The sequence below is a fragment of the Diabrotica virgifera genome, chromosome 8 (genome assembly GCF_917563875.1).
Source record: "Diabrotica virgifera virgifera chromosome 8, PGI_DIABVI_V3a".
Lineage (NCBI taxonomy): Eukaryota > Metazoa > Arthropoda > Insecta > Coleoptera > Chrysomelidae > Diabrotica > Diabrotica virgifera.
Genome location: NC_065450.1, coordinates 77,501,780 through 77,520,194, shown reverse-complemented (window position 1 = coordinate 77,520,194; position 18,415 = coordinate 77,501,780). Strand labels below are relative to the sequence as shown.

Below are 18,415 nucleotides of genomic sequence, written 5' to 3'. Positions count from 1 at the left end.
CAGGACGAGATGTGCCAATTCTAAGGAATGATATGGGAGACATAAGTTTAACACCTAGTTTCTGTAGTTCTGTTTCTAGAATAGTATGTGGAATTGATGGGGATACATTGGATAATATTAGTCGTTCACTAGGAGTAATTAATATTCTTCCTTGTATTATTTGATTGTTAACTCTGATTTTTCCTTGATGAATATTGATAAATTTGTCCACTAATTCTTCTTTAGATAAATAAATACAAATTCTGTTATTAGATATACGTGAGATGAATAGTATATCTTTTGGAGATATAACAGATCCAAGTGATATAAGGTAATCTTCAAGTTTTACATTTTCCAACGAGCTGAATACAACAGATTGCTTTCTGGATGGAAAACTAGCATAAGAAGGAGTACTGGTAACTGCTGAATACGTTTTTATAGGTGTTGGTGGTGAAATAGAGCTCATTTCTTGAGCTAATTCGAAATTGATGTTATCCATTTAAATAAACGTTGAAATAAGTCATTTGATCTGATTACGGTCCTGTATTAAGACAATAACAAGCCAATTAACCGGTGTAAAACACAAAAAGATAACGAATTCTTGTTTGTAATTATTGAAATAATTGAAGGTTATGCTTGTGTTATTAAATGGTTATTCCTGTTTAATACTGTTATTGATGTAATGTAATATGACTTACAGAGTCTCTGATGCAACTCCTACTCAGGAACTTCACCAACTCTCTTGTAATTTTTCAACGGGTATATCTAACGTAAAATTCACTTAATTTAAGAGACGATATTTTGTTACTGTACTGGTTAACTTCCAGGTCAGGATTATACAGATAAATCCCAAAAACAACTTCTGCTTGGAGTGTAAATTATTTTTCATCGCAAGTTATTTTTAATACCGGAAAATAAAACTAAGCTGATCGTCTTTGGAAATATCTTGAGTGGTATCAAGAATTATTGAATAAAAACAACTTTTTTCACTTTGTTTTCAGTTTCTTAAGCCAGCAAATTTATAACTTCGTTTTGTATTTGGAGACTCAAGTAATGCTTAAGTTATTGTTTTTATCGATTAATTTAGCTAAAACAGGATCATATTTAGCTAGTAAAAGAACCATCGACAAAAAATTACCTTTTTGGGATTCACTTTCATCTAAACTACCAAATATGTCCACGAAACGCTAAATTGCACCCGAAAAGAGTAAGAGTTACGAGTTACGTCAATTACCCGTTTCATTACTTCCTTCCAAATTCCCTATTTTGATGCTTATTAGGAAAATATGTTTTGGTCCCCAATTTAAAGAAAGTAGAAGTATTAAGCTTGAAGGCTTTAAGGGGCCCCTCCTAACGTCGGGCCTGTCAGCTATGCCACTGCCATCCCCTTAATAATTATTACAATTTATGAATTAACATATCTAATCAGTTGTTTGTTTATTTTATTTGTCTGTCATAATAAATATAACATAATGTCAGACCAATCAAATACACTGCTTAAAATGATCAAATCTTACTAAGAGCCGTTCAGTTTTTTTAGGAACCAACTATACATTCAAAGAAATTTTATGTCTGAACTGCTTAACCCTTTGTGGACGGACTTTTTGAAGTTATACTTCTTTACGCGCGATATGAGGGTGAATTTTTATATGTTAAAACCTACGATCCGGGCGCATGCGCATTATAACTTTGTTCTGATTGGATGTTCAAATGACATGTCAAAATTATCCAATATGGCAGCTGTGGTTTGGACGGTTTGGTTATGTATGGTTGTTGCGTTTTAAAATTTGTGGAAAGAGAAACAACAAACAAAGGTTCGTTAATAGTTATATTGCCTTTTTAAATAGTTTTCATATTAGATTTTTGAGGTTATACTTCAAAATGTTTTAATTTATGTATGTATCAGTCCAGAAAAGGTGTGGAAAGAATATATTAGTGTTTTTAAATATATTTTTCTACAAACGTGTTAAAAATGCAAGTTTTAGGACTCCATAGGAGCGTTAAAAATGCTACTTTAAGGCACTAGTGCTTTAAAATTTTTAAGGCACTGCAGTTAAAAGTGAATTGTCAAATTGTGAAACGTCAAAATATTTATATTTCATTTATTAACATTAATAATACAACTTGCGCAATTTGAAAAAGGTGGTTTAAAAGGTTTTTTATTATAATTTTGTGTCTTTGGATTTGTCTTCCTTGGGCGTAAAATAATAAAACATCTATTTTTATATTTCACTTGTCACCGTGATGTATAATTGTGTATATCTGAAAGGTAAGTAGCATGCGGCTTGATGGCCTTGTTGGTAGAGCATTGGACCAGAGATAAAAAAATCGCGAGATTGCGGGTTCAAATCCCGGACGATTCATACTTTTTTCTTCTTTTTTTTTAATATTTGGCATTGTTAAGTTTTGGTTCATTTTTGGTAATTATTGTTAATTTTTTGTATTGTAACTGTTAAGTAGGTATATTTATTTCGTTGAAATTATATTATAATAGAAGTGAGAGTGAGATGTGCTTACTATACACAAACTATCATTGTCAATCACGATTATTCTTTTCTTGAACAACAGTTGTCCCTACCTCCACTTAAGGTACGCCGTGACATAGCAGGTGCTGTTTTCATTTTTAGGATCATAAATGGACTTATAGATTCTCCCAATCTTTTAAGTCAGATTAATTTTAATGTTCCTTATCAAGCTCTCCGTTACCATAATATGTTTAAAATACCTTTCCATAGAACATTGTATGGCGTTCACAACCCACTTGATAGGTATATGGGATTGTTAAATAATTACGAACTTGATTTATTTAATATAACTCTAAATCAATTAAAAAGATCTCTTGCTCTGTGATGTTATTTTTATACTCTTAAGTGTTATGTTTGTATGTTGTATATTTTTTTGTAGTCAATATTCATGTTATATATTAATTTTTGTGACATATGAAATTTTTCAGTGTTTTTATACTTTTCTATTTCTCTATTTTTTAGATTAATTAAGTCATATTTAACACATTGAATTTATTATTACCTTTTGGAAATGTATTAATATTTAACTGTAATTTTTCTGTTAATGGGGTTATCCCGTATAATAAATAAATAAATAAAGAAGTATAACTTCTTACGTGCGTACAAAGTACACACACATTCTTTTTTTGTTTATATTAGATGGTGGATCATTTGTTTTTAGGGCATATTATGGCAAAAAATAGACAAAATAAAGGTCTTTTATATTATATTTTTGTAATTACATATTATAAAAAAACTGGTACCATGTGGAACCACTAGGACACAAACGAAAAAATTATTTAGCGTGAAGTGGAATGAAACAATTTTTTTAGCGTCTGATCTATCCGATGGGATATCTCTTAGTAAATCGTAAGTGTCATTACTTGTTATTTTACTCAAATCAAGACGTCTTTTCATTTTGGAATTCTGTAACAAAACATACCGACAGTAACATAGTTACCGATCGGCCTAGTGGCACCTATTGGAACCACCAAACAAAATATCAAAATTCACTCAGTTCTCTTCGCAGTTTAGAAAGTCTCAATACTGTAATATATAAATACATCTATTTATCAACAAATTAACATAATACATACATTTTTTCAGTAGAAGAATGTTTGTTTATTTACAGCAATGAAATAACCTCACTGTCATCCACTTGTTAGTGCGCCAAATGTATGATGTACACTATGCATAATTGCTTCTAGAATTTTGTAATCGCGTGATCGGTGAAATACAAGATGTCTACATTCCATTCCGTTCGGTAGTCCCAGCGTACGATTACTCGGGCAGTAGGAGAATATTTGTTTAAAGGTGGTTCCATCGTGGAGTGTGGAACCACCGTGTTCAACCCCAAAGGGTTAAAAGAAATTTAACCCTTGTGAGGTTTTTCACCAGTGTGCACTCTCAAATGTGTTTTCAAACTCCTTGCTACGGTAAACTGCTTGAAACAAATCTCACACTTGTAAGGTCTTTCACCAGTGTGCACTCTCAAATGTGTTTTCAAATCGACTGCTCTACTAAACTGTTTTAAACAAATCTCGCACTTGTAAGGTTTTTCACCAGTGTGCACTCTCAAATGTGTTTTCAAATTACTTGATACGGTAAATTGCTTAGAACAAATATCACATTTGTAAGGTTTTTCCCCAGTGTGCACTCTCAAATGTGTTTTCAAATCATGTCCTCTATTAAACTGTCTTAAACAAATTTCACAGTTGTGAGGTTTTTCTCCAATGTGAACTGACATGTGAGAAGTTAATTGAATTTTATGAGCAAACCGATTACAACATATATCACACTGATAAGGTTTTTCTCCAGTGTGCACTCTCAAATGTACTTTCAACAGATCCGCTTTAGTAAACGGCTTAAAACAAATTTCACACTTGTGAGGTTTTTCCCCAGTATGTACTCTCATATGTATTTTCAAATCGCCTGCTCTAGTAAACTGTTTTAAACATATTTCACACTTGTGAGGTGTTTCCCCAGTGTGAACTGACATGTGAGAAGTTAATTGAAATTTTTGAGGAAACCGATTAAAACAAATATCACACTGATAAGGTTTTTCTCCAGTGTGCACTCTCAAATGTACTTTCAACAGATCCGCTCTAGTAAACGGCTTAAAACAAATTTCACACTTGTGAGGTTTTCCCCCAGTGTGCACTCTCAAATGTCTTTTCAAATTCCTTGCATTAAGAAACTGTTTTAAACAAATTTCACACTTGTGAGGTGTTTCTCCAGTATGCAATCTCAAATGTATTTTTAAAGTACCTGCTTCACTAAATTGCTTGAAACAAATCTCACATTTATAAAGTCTTTTTTCAGTCACAACTTTCACATTTTTATTTAAAGTGTTTCCTTCAGTGTGTCGACTCATATCATTTCCTTCGTAAGATGAATCTTCAATGAGTTTCTCCGTAATTTCCACTTTGGCTTCATCTTGGAGATACCCTAAAATAAAAAAACAACTATAATGTAATCAGTACAGGCAGTTAAGATTGATTTAACCCATTAACGGACAATGAACAAAGAGAAATTTGACAATTTATTTATTAGAATGGATTAAAAACACATAAATTAAGACTTTACAACTAAAATTTTTATTTTCTTCTCAAGTATGGAAAAACAGATGGGTGCGTATATGCACCTTTGGCCGAATACGGGTACAATTTTTAATAAGGGGACATATTGTATCTTAAATGTAAGTTAAATTTTTTTAAGTTTTTAAAAACAGTTATCATCACATAAGTTACACTTACAATATTAGTTTGTGTCAACGTCGAGGTAAGTCATTAGAATATACTGAATTTTATCATGATTTTGTAAATGCAGACTATGAAGGTCTCAATAACTATCTTTCAATGATACCTTGGGAAGACCATTTGAATTTGTCAAATGTTGATGATGCTTTAACAGAATTTTACAACATACTTAATATGTCACTATCATTGTTTGTACCGGTGAAAAGATTTAGAACTTCTAGTTATCCAAAATGGTTTGATGCCAACTTGCGTTATTTAGTCGTACAGAAAAAAATTGCTCATAAAAATTATTTAGCTTCCTGTAATCAAGAGGATTATGTGATTTTTTCAGAACTTAGGAGATTGTGTAAGGATCTATCAAGTCAATGTTATAACACTTATCTGAATCAAGTAAATCATAATTTACGCAGTAATCCTAAGTACTTTTGGCAGTTTGTAAACAGTAAGAGAGCATCAAATGATTTACCAAACAGTATGTACTATGGTAATGCTATAGCAACAAACGGACAACAGATTGCAAACTGTTTACGTCAATTTTTTTCAACAGTTTATTTGCCACAATCAAATATTAATAACTTGGAAGTAAAGGGAAACAACAATCTTTTTATACCTAATTTTTCAATATCAGTTAAAGATATTTTCAACAACATTTTATCCCTACCCAATAAGTTAAGCAGTGGTCCAGATGGTATTCCCGATTACTTTCTAAAGAACTGTATATATTCACTAACTAATCCTTTATATCTTCTTTTTGAGTCATCATTAAAGACATCAGTTTTCCCAACTTTATGGAAGCACTCTTATATCTGCCCAATTTTTAAATCAGGTAATAAACAAGACATAACAAATTATCGAAGCGTTTGTAAACAATCCTCTATACCAAAACTTTTTGATAGACTATTGCACGATCAATTAAAATTTTATTGTAAAGAGCGTCTAATACACAATCAACATGGATTTTCTCAGAATAAATCAACGGTAACAAATTTAGTACTCTTTGAACAAAAAATATTAAACGCGTTGGAGAATAAAAGTCAGATGGATACTATTTATACTGACTTCTCCAAGGCATTTGACAGAGTAGATCATAACATCTTATTAGGAAAATTAAATGCTTTTGGCTTCAGTCGTCAATCCTTACAATGGTTCAATAGCTTTTTAAGAGATCGCACACAGCAGGTGAGAGTAGGTTGTTTTAATCCAAATATAATTCATGTGACATCAGGAGTACCCCAAGGAGCTCACTGTTCACCTTTGTTATTTAATATATTTGTGAACGATATATCAGAATGTTTTAGAAATTGCGATTTCCTGATGTTTGCAGATGATTTGAAATTATTTAAATTCGTAGATTCAAATGCTGATGTAATATTAATTCAAGAAGATTTAGACCGGTTGAGTATTTGGTGTGAGAATAATATTTTGCATTTAAATGTTGCTAAATGCTGTTATATAAGCTTTTTTAGAGGTAATAAAAAATATGATACTTCTTACACAATTAATGAAAATGAATTGTCTTATGTTAAAACAATAAAAGACTTAGGAGTCACATTTGATGAGCAGTTGCGTTTTGTGCAACATATAAATAGTGTAACAGTAAATGCATCAAAATCTTTGGGCTTTATCATTCGCAACTGTCTGAGACTATCTGTAGGGGCTTTAAGAACGGTATATTATGCTTTGGTTGTATCTAAAGTGGAATATGCATCTATTGTATGGTCTCCACAATACCAAGCTCATTCTACTACGTTGGAGAGATTGCAGAATAAATTTTTGAGATATTGTGCATACAAATTAAACATACGCATTACTAATCATGATTATACCTATATTTTAAAAACACTCAACATGAATTTATTAAAAACTCGACGAGATAACTCTGATTTGGTATTTGTGTTTAAATTAATAAATGGTTTAATTTGTTGTGCTGAACTTCTCCAATCTATTAATTTATATGTTCCCTCCAGAAGTCTCAGACATGTTGATTTGTTTTATATACCTTTTCATCGGACAAACTATGGTATGCATTCGCCCATTGAGCGAACACTAAAAATTATAAACGAGAATAACTTGGAAATGTTTGGTGTCTCCTTGGCTGGTTTTAAGAATCGGATTAAAAGAGCTTGACAGGTACTTTTTGTTTATTTGAACTGATTTGTGTAATAGATGTAATATGTTAATGGATAACTATTAATATTTCGTTTTTGTTTAATAAGTATGTAATTAAGATTTATTTTACTCTAGTTTAGTAGATATTACAGAGATTGATTTTTATACTGTATGTGTTGTAATGGGGGTAATCCCGTATATAAATAAATAAATAAATAAGATGAAAATTTTTGAAACATTCGGGCTGTAGATGCACTCTGCACTTCTTACTTAAATAAATAGTATTACTTTTATTTATCATATACAGCGAGCACATAAAGGTTGGAATAAATTCATTTTTTCATGAACGGGCAATTTTGGAAATAAATCCCGGCACAGGTCAATTTTTATTTTTAGCTTACGACTTTTTGACATATATATCATACTAGTGACGTCAACCATCTCGGCGTGATGACGTCATCGATGATTTTTTTAAACGAGAATAGGGGTCGAGTGATAGCTCATTTGAAAGGTAATTCAATTCTCTATTCAGTAATATAAACATTGACATAATTATTTATACAGGGTGTCCAAAATTTTTTTTTTGATTAAATTTATTGACATAAAAAGAAGAATGTTTGTAATTTGTTTAATTCAAAATATATTTCACCTCTATCAGAAAACAGGGAAAAATGTTTATTTGACAAATAAATATTGTAGGTATATATATATATATATATATATATATATATATATATATATATATATATATATATATATATATAGTGACTGTACACCCCGATATGGGGCTAAGTCGCGTAAGCTTTCTAGATCCTATTTCTTAGGGAGGATCAGTCCCTTTTGCTTATGTTATCTTCTTAACGATTTCTCTCCATTTTTTCCTATCTCTAGTTTTTCCCCGCCATTCTCTGACTCCTGCGTTTTTTAAGTCTTCTTTAACTTCTTGCAACCACTTTGATCTTGGTCTTCCTCCTGGATTCCATTCTATCATAGCATATGTCACTGCTTCATCTCCTGCCCGCCAGATGTGACCTAACCATCTAACTCTGCATTGCTTTATTTTGGTCACGATATCTTCTTTTAGTACTTTCTTAATCTCTGCATTTGTTCGGCTTCGATATTCATTTTGCTCTGTTCTGATTGGTCCCAGTATGGTTCTCATGATCTTTCTCTCCACTATTCTTAAGTTTTCTTCATCTTTTTTAGTCATCGTCATTGTTTCTGCTGCGTATAATAATATTGGTCTAATTATGGTGTTATACATTCTCATCTTGGTTTTAATAGACAGTATTTTGCTTTTAAGTAGTGTTTTATTTGCAAAATAAGCTTTATTCGCTGCCAATATTTTTTCTTTTATTTCTGGTATTCTTTCACCCGTTTTGCTTATTGTCACTCCTAGGTATTTGAAATGTTCTACATCTTCAAACTCTGAATTTCCTATTTTGGTTTTTCCTTTTATTGCTGGTTTCCCTAGTCTTAAATATTTTCGTCTTTTCTTCATTTAATGTGAGTCCCATTGTCTCCCCTTTCTCTTTTATTTCTTCTAGCATTTCTTTCATTATGTTTCTATTTTTTGCAATAATAACAATGTCGTCTGCATATGCAATTATTTGTCCACCTCTTGTTCTTAGGTTTCCTTTGTTTATATTTCGTAGTACATATTCTAAAGCTAGATTAAACAGTGTCGTGGATAAGGCATCCCCTTGTTTCACTCCTTTATTTATAATGAATTCATCTGTCTCGCCTCTTTGCGTCTTTATGCTAATTTTGGTAGTTCTCATTGTCATATTTATTAATTTTCTGAGTTTATGTGGGATTTTTAATTTTTCCAGGGCAATCATTAGTTGTTTTCTCTTAATCGAATCAAATGCCTGTTTGAAATCGATGAATAGCATTTCTAATTGCAGTTTGTATTCATTTGCTTTTTCCATTATTTGTTTTATTGTGTGTATAGCATCTATTGTTGATCTTCCTTCTGTGAATCCACATTGGTACTGTCCCACTCTCTTCTTCGTGATCTTTGACAATCTTTTTCTTATTATCGAAGTCAATATTTTATATGTTGTGCTTAGTAGTGTTATTCCTCTATAATTTTCACAAATTTGTTGGTCTCCCTTTTTATGTATTGTTATTACCTGCCCTATCTCCCAGTCCTCTGGCATCTTCTCTTCCTTCCATATATTTTTCAATAGTGATAGTATTTTTTCCTTCAGTTCCTTTCCTCCATATTTTATAAGTTCCATGTTAATTTCGTCTTTTCCTGGAGCTTTTCCATTTTTGCTCTTCTGTATTACTTCCTCGAGTTCATCTATTGTTGGCTCTTTTGAGACTGCAATGTGTATTTCGTCTGCTTCTTCGTCCACCGTTTCCTCTTCTTCGTACATTTCTTCTCCAGTGTATTCCTCCGTCAAGAGTTCTCTGTAGTGATCTGCCCATACCTGCCTATATTCATTGTCTTCTACAATGACTATTCCCTCTTTATTTTTTATTCCGTTTGTTTTACCTTTGTATTTTTTGGTTTGTTCTTTAATATTTTTATAGAAATGTTTCGTGTTTCTATTTGTTCTTTCCTGTTCTATTTCTTGCATCTTTTCATCTGCCCATCTTCTTTTATTTTGTCTTATAATTTTCTTAGCGTCCTTTCTTAATTTTTCATAACTTTCTCTGTCTTCTTCTTTATCCGTTCTCAGCCATTTAATTCTTGCTTGCACCTTTTGTGCTGTTAGTTCTTTACATTCGTTGTTATACCATTCGTTTTTTGTTTTCTTCTGGTGTTTGCCTACCTGCTTTTTTGCAGCTTCTTCTATTGACTTTTTGATCATGTCCCATTCTGATTTGATGTCCTCTGCTTTATATTTCTCTCTTATTTGCACTGTTACTTCTTCTTCATATTTTTTTCTAATATCTGCATTCTGCAATTTATTGACATTCCATTTTTTCTGTTGATTTTTCTGTTTAGTTTGGATTTTAACTTTTTGTCTTATGGTGGCTGCGACCATATAGTGGTCTGAATCCGCACACGCACCTCTGAAAGTTCTCACATCCTTCATTGAAGATTGTTTTCTTTTGTTTATTAGTATGTGATCAATTTGGCTATACGTTTTCTGATCAGGTGACCTCCATGTTACTTTATGCATTTTAGGGTGTTCAAATTTTGTTGAGCTTATTATCATGTTTGTTCTTGTTGCTAGGTTACACAGTCTTAGACCATTATCATTAGTGTTTTTGTGTACGGTGTGTTTTCCTGCAATTTGCTGTAAAAAATCTTCTTTTCCAATCTGGGCATTGAGGTCTCCTAGTATAATTATAACATCTTCTTTGGGTATTTTTTCCATCTCTTCTTCTATCTTATCATAAAAATTGTCTTTATCGTCTGTGTTGCTTGTTTCTGTAGGTGCGTATAGGTTTAATAGTGATATATTGAATGGTTTATTATTTATTCTTACATACGCAATTCTTTCACATATCGGTTTAAAGTTTATGACTTTTTCTCTTAGCTGTCCTAGAATCATGAATCCCACTCCTTTTTGTCCTTGCTTCTTTCCTCCTGAGTATAATAGTGTAAAGTCTTGTTTATCAATCTGTCCTTGTCCCTCCCACCGTATCTCTTGCAGTGCTGCAATATCTATTTTATACTTTGCTAGTTCTTTGCTTATTTCTATCATTTTTCCTGGTGCCAACATCGTTCTTATATTCCATGTGCTTATTTTCAGTTCTTTATGTTTTTTATTTTTTTGTTTTCGTCTTATATTTTTGTTTCCTTGTCTGCTCTTATTTATTTCTTTTTTGTGATACATCAATTTATCTGCACTCATTTCCTTTTTATTTGCCTCGTCCGTCGCCAAATAAGTATTGTCTTGTATTCTCTCATCAGTTGCTAGTTTTTTGAAACGTTTTGAAAAACCTCATCCAACTGATTCTTGTTCTTATTCCATTTCCTCTCCCGTCCATCTATTATCAATTTGTTGTGCTTAATTTGGACGCGTTTTCCTTTCTTTATTTCATCATTTGCTATTTTGACTATTTCTTTTTGTATTTGTAATTCCTCTTTCGTTAAATCATTGTTTATATATATTCTTTCTTCTTTTACTTCTTTAAGTTTTCTTTTATTTTTTCCTCTTTGTTTGGCAATCTGACTAAACATGTTTTGTTTCCTAATTTCACAGCTTCTTCTATCTTTATATTAATATCTAGTTCTTTTTTCATAAAGTTCTCCATTGTTTCTTTTAGTAATCTTCTATCTCCCGTATCTATTGTCATTCCCTGTACTATAACATTATTTTCTTTTCTTGCTCTTTCGAGTCTTTCAAGGCGCACTTTTACATCTTCCAGTTTCTTTTTCATATGTTCATTTTCTCTTCGCACTTCACCATTCTCTTGTCTTAATTCTTCTAATTCAATTCGGAGTTCCCTCATTTCTTCTCTGTATTGCCTTTGCTCCTCTTTAATTTCTTTTACGTGAATTTTCAGATCTTGTGTCTCTTTCGTTAAGTTTGCCATCATATTTAATATTTGGTCTAGTTTGTCTTCCTCTGTGTTCCTTTTATCTGGGGTTCTTGATACTTTTTTGCTTTTCGAAAAAGACTGCTCTTCATTTTCTCTATATCTTTTCCGATTATCGTCGGATGTGTAATCGTCGGGGTTCATTTTCTTACCGAAATTGCTCGCGATAAAATCACCCTCCCCACCTATCGCGCCGGAGGAAGATGATTTTCTCAAGCAATATGTTTCTCTTTCGAATGTGTTACCCCTAAATTGAATTAAATTAAATTAAATTATTTTACGTTATTTTGGAGCAGTTCGATTCAACAGTTCCCACCTTTAACTTTCAAAATTCCAGTTTCTGGAGCTTGTAATCAACGTTCTAATGATCTACTTTTTTGGCTTGATGTTGAATTAAATTGTATTTGTTGTTTTAAGTTTATGTATTGTATTTAATATTATTGTACTTACAGTCTGTTTCAAAAGTTTATTTCTATAACTTCACTTAACACTAATCGTCTTTGACACACTGTAACTAAAATCACTTTAGAAACTATTTCTTATTCGCCAAAAAATTGAATTTTTAGAGAGCCTGATTTTTCACGTGTTGATCTGCCCACACTAGAGATGGGAAATCTTGTAGGTATATAAATATCATTTAAAAAAATCATCGATGACGTCATCACGCCCAGATGGGTGACGTCACGAGTACGATATATATGCCAAAAAGTCATAATTTAAAAATAAAAATCGACCTGTTTCGGGATTTTTTTCCAAAATCGTGAAATACTCGAGAAAATGAATTTATTCCAACCTTTACGTGCTCTCTGTATATTATTTTTCTTGAGCTATTATCGTCTCTTTTTACAATACGGCCAATATTGTCGAATCTAGTTTCATCTGGTAAAGCAAATTTAGATGAACGTACATTTACTGAGTCTGACACTGATGTAGCGGTTTATTCACTATTCTTAGCATGTCCACTATATTTTAGTAAGTGAAGAACCAATCTCGAAAGAACACTTGGAAAATTTTAGAGTCATTCTCAACTTCAAAAATTTTATGTCTGAACTTAAAACAAATTTAAGTTTTTCTCCAGTGTGTACTCTCAAATGTGTTTCCAAATTACTTGCTACGGTAAATTGCTTAAAACCAATTTCACACTTATAAGGTTTTTCTCTAGTGTGCAGCGTGCACTCTCAAATGTCTTTTTAAAGCACTTTTTATGCTAAACTGTTTAAAACAAATCTCACACTTGTGAGGTTTTTTTCCCAGTGTGCACTCTCAAATGTAGTTTCAATTTATATTGTTCACTAAACTGCTTAAAACAAATTTCACACTTGTGAGGTTTTTCTCCAGTGTGAACTGACATGTGAGAAGTTAATTGAAATTCGTGAGCAAACCGATTAAAACATATCTCACACTGATAAGATGTTTCTCCAGTGTGCACTCTCAAATGTGTTTTCAAAGTACCTGCTCGACTAAACTGTTTTAAACAAATCTCACACGTGTAAGGTTTTGCCCCAGTGTGCACTCTCAAATGTACTTTTAAAGCACCTGCTTCACTAAACTGTTTAAAACAAATCTCACACTTGTAAGGTTTTTCCCCAGTGTGCACTCTCAAATGTAGTTTCAATTTATATTGTTCACTAAACTGCTTAAAACAAATTTCACACTTGTGAGGTTTTTCTCCAGTGTGAACTGACATGTGAGAAGTTAATTGAAATTCGTGAGCAAACCGATTAAAACATATCTCACACTGATAAGATGTTTCTCCAGTGTGCACTCTCAAATGTGTTTTCAAAGTACCTGCTCGACTAAACTGTTTTAAACAAATCTCACACGTGTAAGGTTTTTCCCCAGTGTGCACTCTCAAATGTACTTTTAAAGCACCTGCTTCACTAAACTGTTTAAAACAAATCTCACACTTGTAAGGTTTTTCCCCAGTGTGCACTCTCAAATGTAGTTTCAATTTATATTGTTCACTAAACTGCTTAAAACAAATTTCACACTTGTGAGGTTTTTCTCCAGTGTGCACTCTCAAATGTACTTTTAAAGCACCTGCTTCACTAAACTGTTTAAAACAAATCTCACACTTGTCAGGTTTTTCCCCAGTGTGCACTCTCAAATGTAGTTTCAATTTGTATTGTTCACTAAACTGCTTAAAACAAATTTCACACTTGTGAGGTTTTTCTCCAGTGTGAACTGACATGTGAGAAGTTAATTGAAATTTGTGAGTAAACCGATTAAAACATATCTCACACTGATAAGGTGTTTCTCCAGTGTGCACTCTCAAATGTGTTTTCAAAATACCTGCTTGACTAAACTGTTTTAAACAGATCTCACATGTGTTAGGTTTTTTCCCAGTGTGCACTCTCAAATGTAGTTTCAATTTGTATTGTTCACTAAACTGCTTAAAACAAATTTCACACGTGTAAGGTTTTTCCCCAGTGTGCACTCTCAAGTGTCTTTTCAGATCAGTTGCAGTAATACACTGTTTTAAACAAATTTCACACTTATGAGGTGTTTCTCCAGTGTGCACTCTCAAATGTGTTTTTAAACTAGATGCTTCACTAAATTCCTTAAAACAAATTTCACACTTGTGAGGTTTTTCCCCAGTGTGCACTCTCAAATGTTTTGTCAAACTACTTGGTACGGTAAATTGCTTGAAACAAATTTCACATTTATAAAGTCTATTTTCAGTCACAACTTTCACATTTTTATTTAAAGTTTCTCCTTCAGTGTGTCGACTCATATCATTTCCTTCGTAAGATGAATCTTCAATGAGTTTCTCCGTAATTTCAACTTTGGTTTCATCATGGAAATAATCTAAAATAAAAAACAACTCTAATTTATTTATTTATTTATACGGGATAACCCCATTAAGTTACAAATTACAATATAAGTTAGGATTTAAAACATAAATTACCTATAGACAGTATAAAATCACTATCAAAAGTTACATTCAAAAAGTTCACTACATACTAAAACATACAAAATACAACAAAAATCAACTGTACAATATACACAATACCACAAAGCAAGAGATCTTTTAACCAAATTAAAGTTATATTGAATATATCACAATCGAAATGATTTAATAGTCCCATGTATCTATCCAATGGGTTGTGAATACCATAGGTTGTTCTGTGGAAAGGAATGTTGAAAACAATTGTGGTAACGTAGAGCTTGGTTTGGAACATTTATGCTGAACTCTTTCTAACGTATCAATATTATTCTGAAAGTAGGGTGACCAAACAACTGAGCAGTATTCTAAAATAGTTCTAACTAATCAACAATACACTAATCTTGTTGAATTAATGGAGAAATACTTGCAATTCCTAGTAACAAAACCGAGAAGTTTAGATGCCTTTATTGAGATAGTATTTATGTGGTCACAGAAAGTAAGCTTCTCATCGAAAATAACACCCAAATCCCGAATAGATAAAACATAATCCAATGGCATATTGTTAATAGTATAGCTTGTTTTGATTCTATTGACTTTACGAGAAAAACTTATGAAACAACATTTTCTTACATTCAAGTGGAGTTTGTTCTGATTGCACGAACTTTGTAGTCTGTTTAAGTCATCTTGCAACAGGGCTTGGTCTTTTAGGAAATCTATAACTTTCCAAACTTTCAAGTCATCTGCCAACATTAGACATTTACTATTTAGGAAACAGGAAGTGATGTTGTTAACAAAGATATTATTAAAAAGAAGTTGAGAAGTGTGGCCACCTTGAGAAACTCCAGATGTTACTGAAATATTGTCAGACAGATGACAACCTATCTTGACTCTTTGACTTCTACCATATGTAGAGTTTTTAATCCATTCAACAAACGTCATGAAAGCCTAAATTAATTAATTTGCCCAAAAGTATTTGGTGATCAACAAATCAACACAAACAAATGCCTTGGAAAAATCTGTGTATATGGCATCTACCTGTTTATGGTCTTCCATTTCAGTTAATATATCAGATTGATAGCAAACCAAGTTTGTTGCAGTGGATCTTTTGCTATAAAACCGTTGACATATAAGAGGATGGATGGAGAACTCCCCTATATTTAGGGTTACCATAATTTATTAGGCCAAATCCGGACAGAGGTAATCCAAGGGGTTGTAGAAAATGTAAAATGTTAATTTCACTGTGTCGCTACCTCTACATTGTAAATACATACCTATTCGCGGTGTGCAAGTACTTGGAAGGGAATTGAGAAACGATCATGCGCGAATAGCGGAGAAATATTGCAACTTTCTTAAATAATTCATATTGTCAATTGAAATTGTCAAATTGACGTACATTTCATATCTACTGTCATTGAAGAATAAAAATTATATGTTGCTCCACAATATTGATATGATATGCAATTATTATATAAAGGTAAATTTAATTAATTGTATTTTGCTTGCAGTACTGCATTTTAATAACTTTTATTTACTACATACAATTGTTTACGTTTTAATAACATAACCTGAATCTTATTTTTTCTTATTATTTTTTTGTACTATGGCCTTGACAATTATCCAGTAACCAGGACTAATATAATTGGCCAATATAATTAAAAGTGCGAATAAAGTTGCAGAGCGTAGAAGTAGGTGTCGCTTTGCCAAACTTGCACGGTCCCAATATGCGAAATGCATATATGGCAGAATTAAACGTTGCTTTTAGAAAATGCTTCAAATAGTTCTTTCCATTTGTCATGAGTGTTTGGGGTTTCTTATTTAGGTAGTAAAGTCCATTTACTACCATAAAAAATGAAATTTCCCACCGTTGGGCCAATTGTTTTACATTTTTTTAGTAAAGAAAAAATCCGGACATTTCTCATATCCGGACGCCAATCCGGACATGCCTTTCAAATCCGGACTGACCGGACGAAATCCGGACGTATGGTAACCCTACCTATATCTGACACAAAATCGGGTGTCCGAAAGATCATTAGACATTTTCACTCTACATTCCCAAAAATTTAAAATATAATTTGATTTTCACAATGATAAACACAAGACAAACAACGATCAAATACGCACATACAAACAAAACAATAATTGATCGTGTTGTGTTTGTAAAAATTTCTCCCACTTCGTATCAAAACATATACTTCAGCGAAGTATATGTTTCGGACACTTTTTATAGTTGTTGCTGTGTCTATCCTCTTATATATCATTGATAAAAACCATGCTACGAACAGCCGAAATGAAGACACTAAGAGCAATAGCAGGGAAGACAAGAAGAGATAGAATACGAAACAACATTATCAGGGAACAGTGTGGCGTGCAAGATGTAGTCAGATGGGGCAGGCAAAGATGAAGAGAATGGTTCAGTCATGTAAAAAGAATGGAGGAGCACAGGCTAGCAAGAATTGCTCTAGAAGGAAAGCCAGCAGGCAAGAGTCCACCGGGGAGACCACCAAAAAGATGGAGAGATAGCTGGCAGTTTACCTCTCAAGAAATACTTCAACGTCAGAATTAACAGATCGACAGATCTACAACAAGTATAAGAAGAAGAAGAAGATAAAAACCATGTTGAGATTGAGATATTAAGCCTTTATAGAACCAAGAAAGTTGCTTTGCTATAAGGCAGTCAAAGAGCTTAGGGATTGAAGATTGGATACAAATGCTACGATAATTTTCAATGTTGTCTTTCTGGCCATTTTTAAATATAGGAACAATATAACTTTCTTTCCATGAAGAAGGAAACAGAGGTTTCCAGAGATCTGGAAAGCAGTTACATTTCCTAGTGTGTACTTATTTAGTTCAAAATGTCCCCATCAAATTAGAAACAAAAAGTACGTTAGAGCGGGGCCTAGACCTGGTTCCACGGAACCATGCTCAGCAGGCCACTGTTTATAATTATTCTACTTACTTCTACTACTAAATATTTTGTTACTAACCTTTTTCAGCTTCTTGGTTCTCTTCAAATCGATTAAGTTTACTTCCACCTTGTTCTATCTCAGTGTCTATGGGACATTTCTTCAATTGTAAAGAATCATATGTGCCATAAGTACTTTGCCTATTGGACTCCTCCTGCATTTCACATTTAAAGGCATCCAAAAGACCATCATTATACTCTATTTCTTCTATTTTACACGTTTCTTCGCTAATTTCCTGTTTTACTTCCATTTCCATTTGACTACACTTAATTTTATGTATTCAAATCAATTCAAATAGTAATTTTACAGATAAAAAGTGCTAAATAAAAAAAAGAGCTTGAAACTTGAAACTTGTGACATTTGACATTTACAATTTGTTTGGTTATGTTAAATGAAAATGTCAAAATGACATCTAGCCTTTTACTTATATACTTGTCCAATTTTGTTTCATGTGCATACATTTTACAAGGGCGCGGCCCAAAATCTACCCTCTTTAAAATTGAATTCTTCTCGCATCACTATTTTTTATATTTTATAAATAGGCCCTCTATTTGAAAGCTCCACAGTGTTGCCACATCTATGACGACGATCGGCTCAAATACAGACGATCGTGAATTGAACAACCTGTTTAAAAGGTTGGCGCCAAATATTCCATACACATGCGTGTTGTTATGACTTATGACAGTACGATGCTTGTCCTTGTCATTAATG

General features: G+C 32.5%; 1 protein-coding gene across 2 annotated transcripts; it reads right to left on the bottom strand.

The window, feature by feature from the left end:
• Nucleotides 1-3,193: 3,193 nt before the first annotated feature.
• LOC126889328 (zinc finger protein 420-like) lies at nt 3,194-18,063 on the bottom strand. 2 transcript variants are annotated; one of them, XM_050657564.1, is made up of 2 exons: nt 17,726-18,063; nt 3,194-4,931 (listed from the first exon to the last, which is right to left on the bottom strand). In XM_050657564.1, exons 1-2 carry the CDS (start codon nt 17,958-17,960, stop codon nt 3,856-3,858), a joined length of 1,311 nt encoding a protein of 436 aa, XP_050513521.1. In that variant the 5' UTR covers nt 17,961-18,063; the 3' UTR covers nt 3,194-3,855. The 2 variants fall into 2 exon arrangements, with proteins under 2 accessions (XP_050513521.1, XP_050513520.1); XM_050657563.1 differs by lacking the exon at nt 3,194-4,931 and adding an exon at nt 13,083-14,662.
• Between the last annotated feature and the right edge of the window lie 352 nt (nt 18,064-18,415).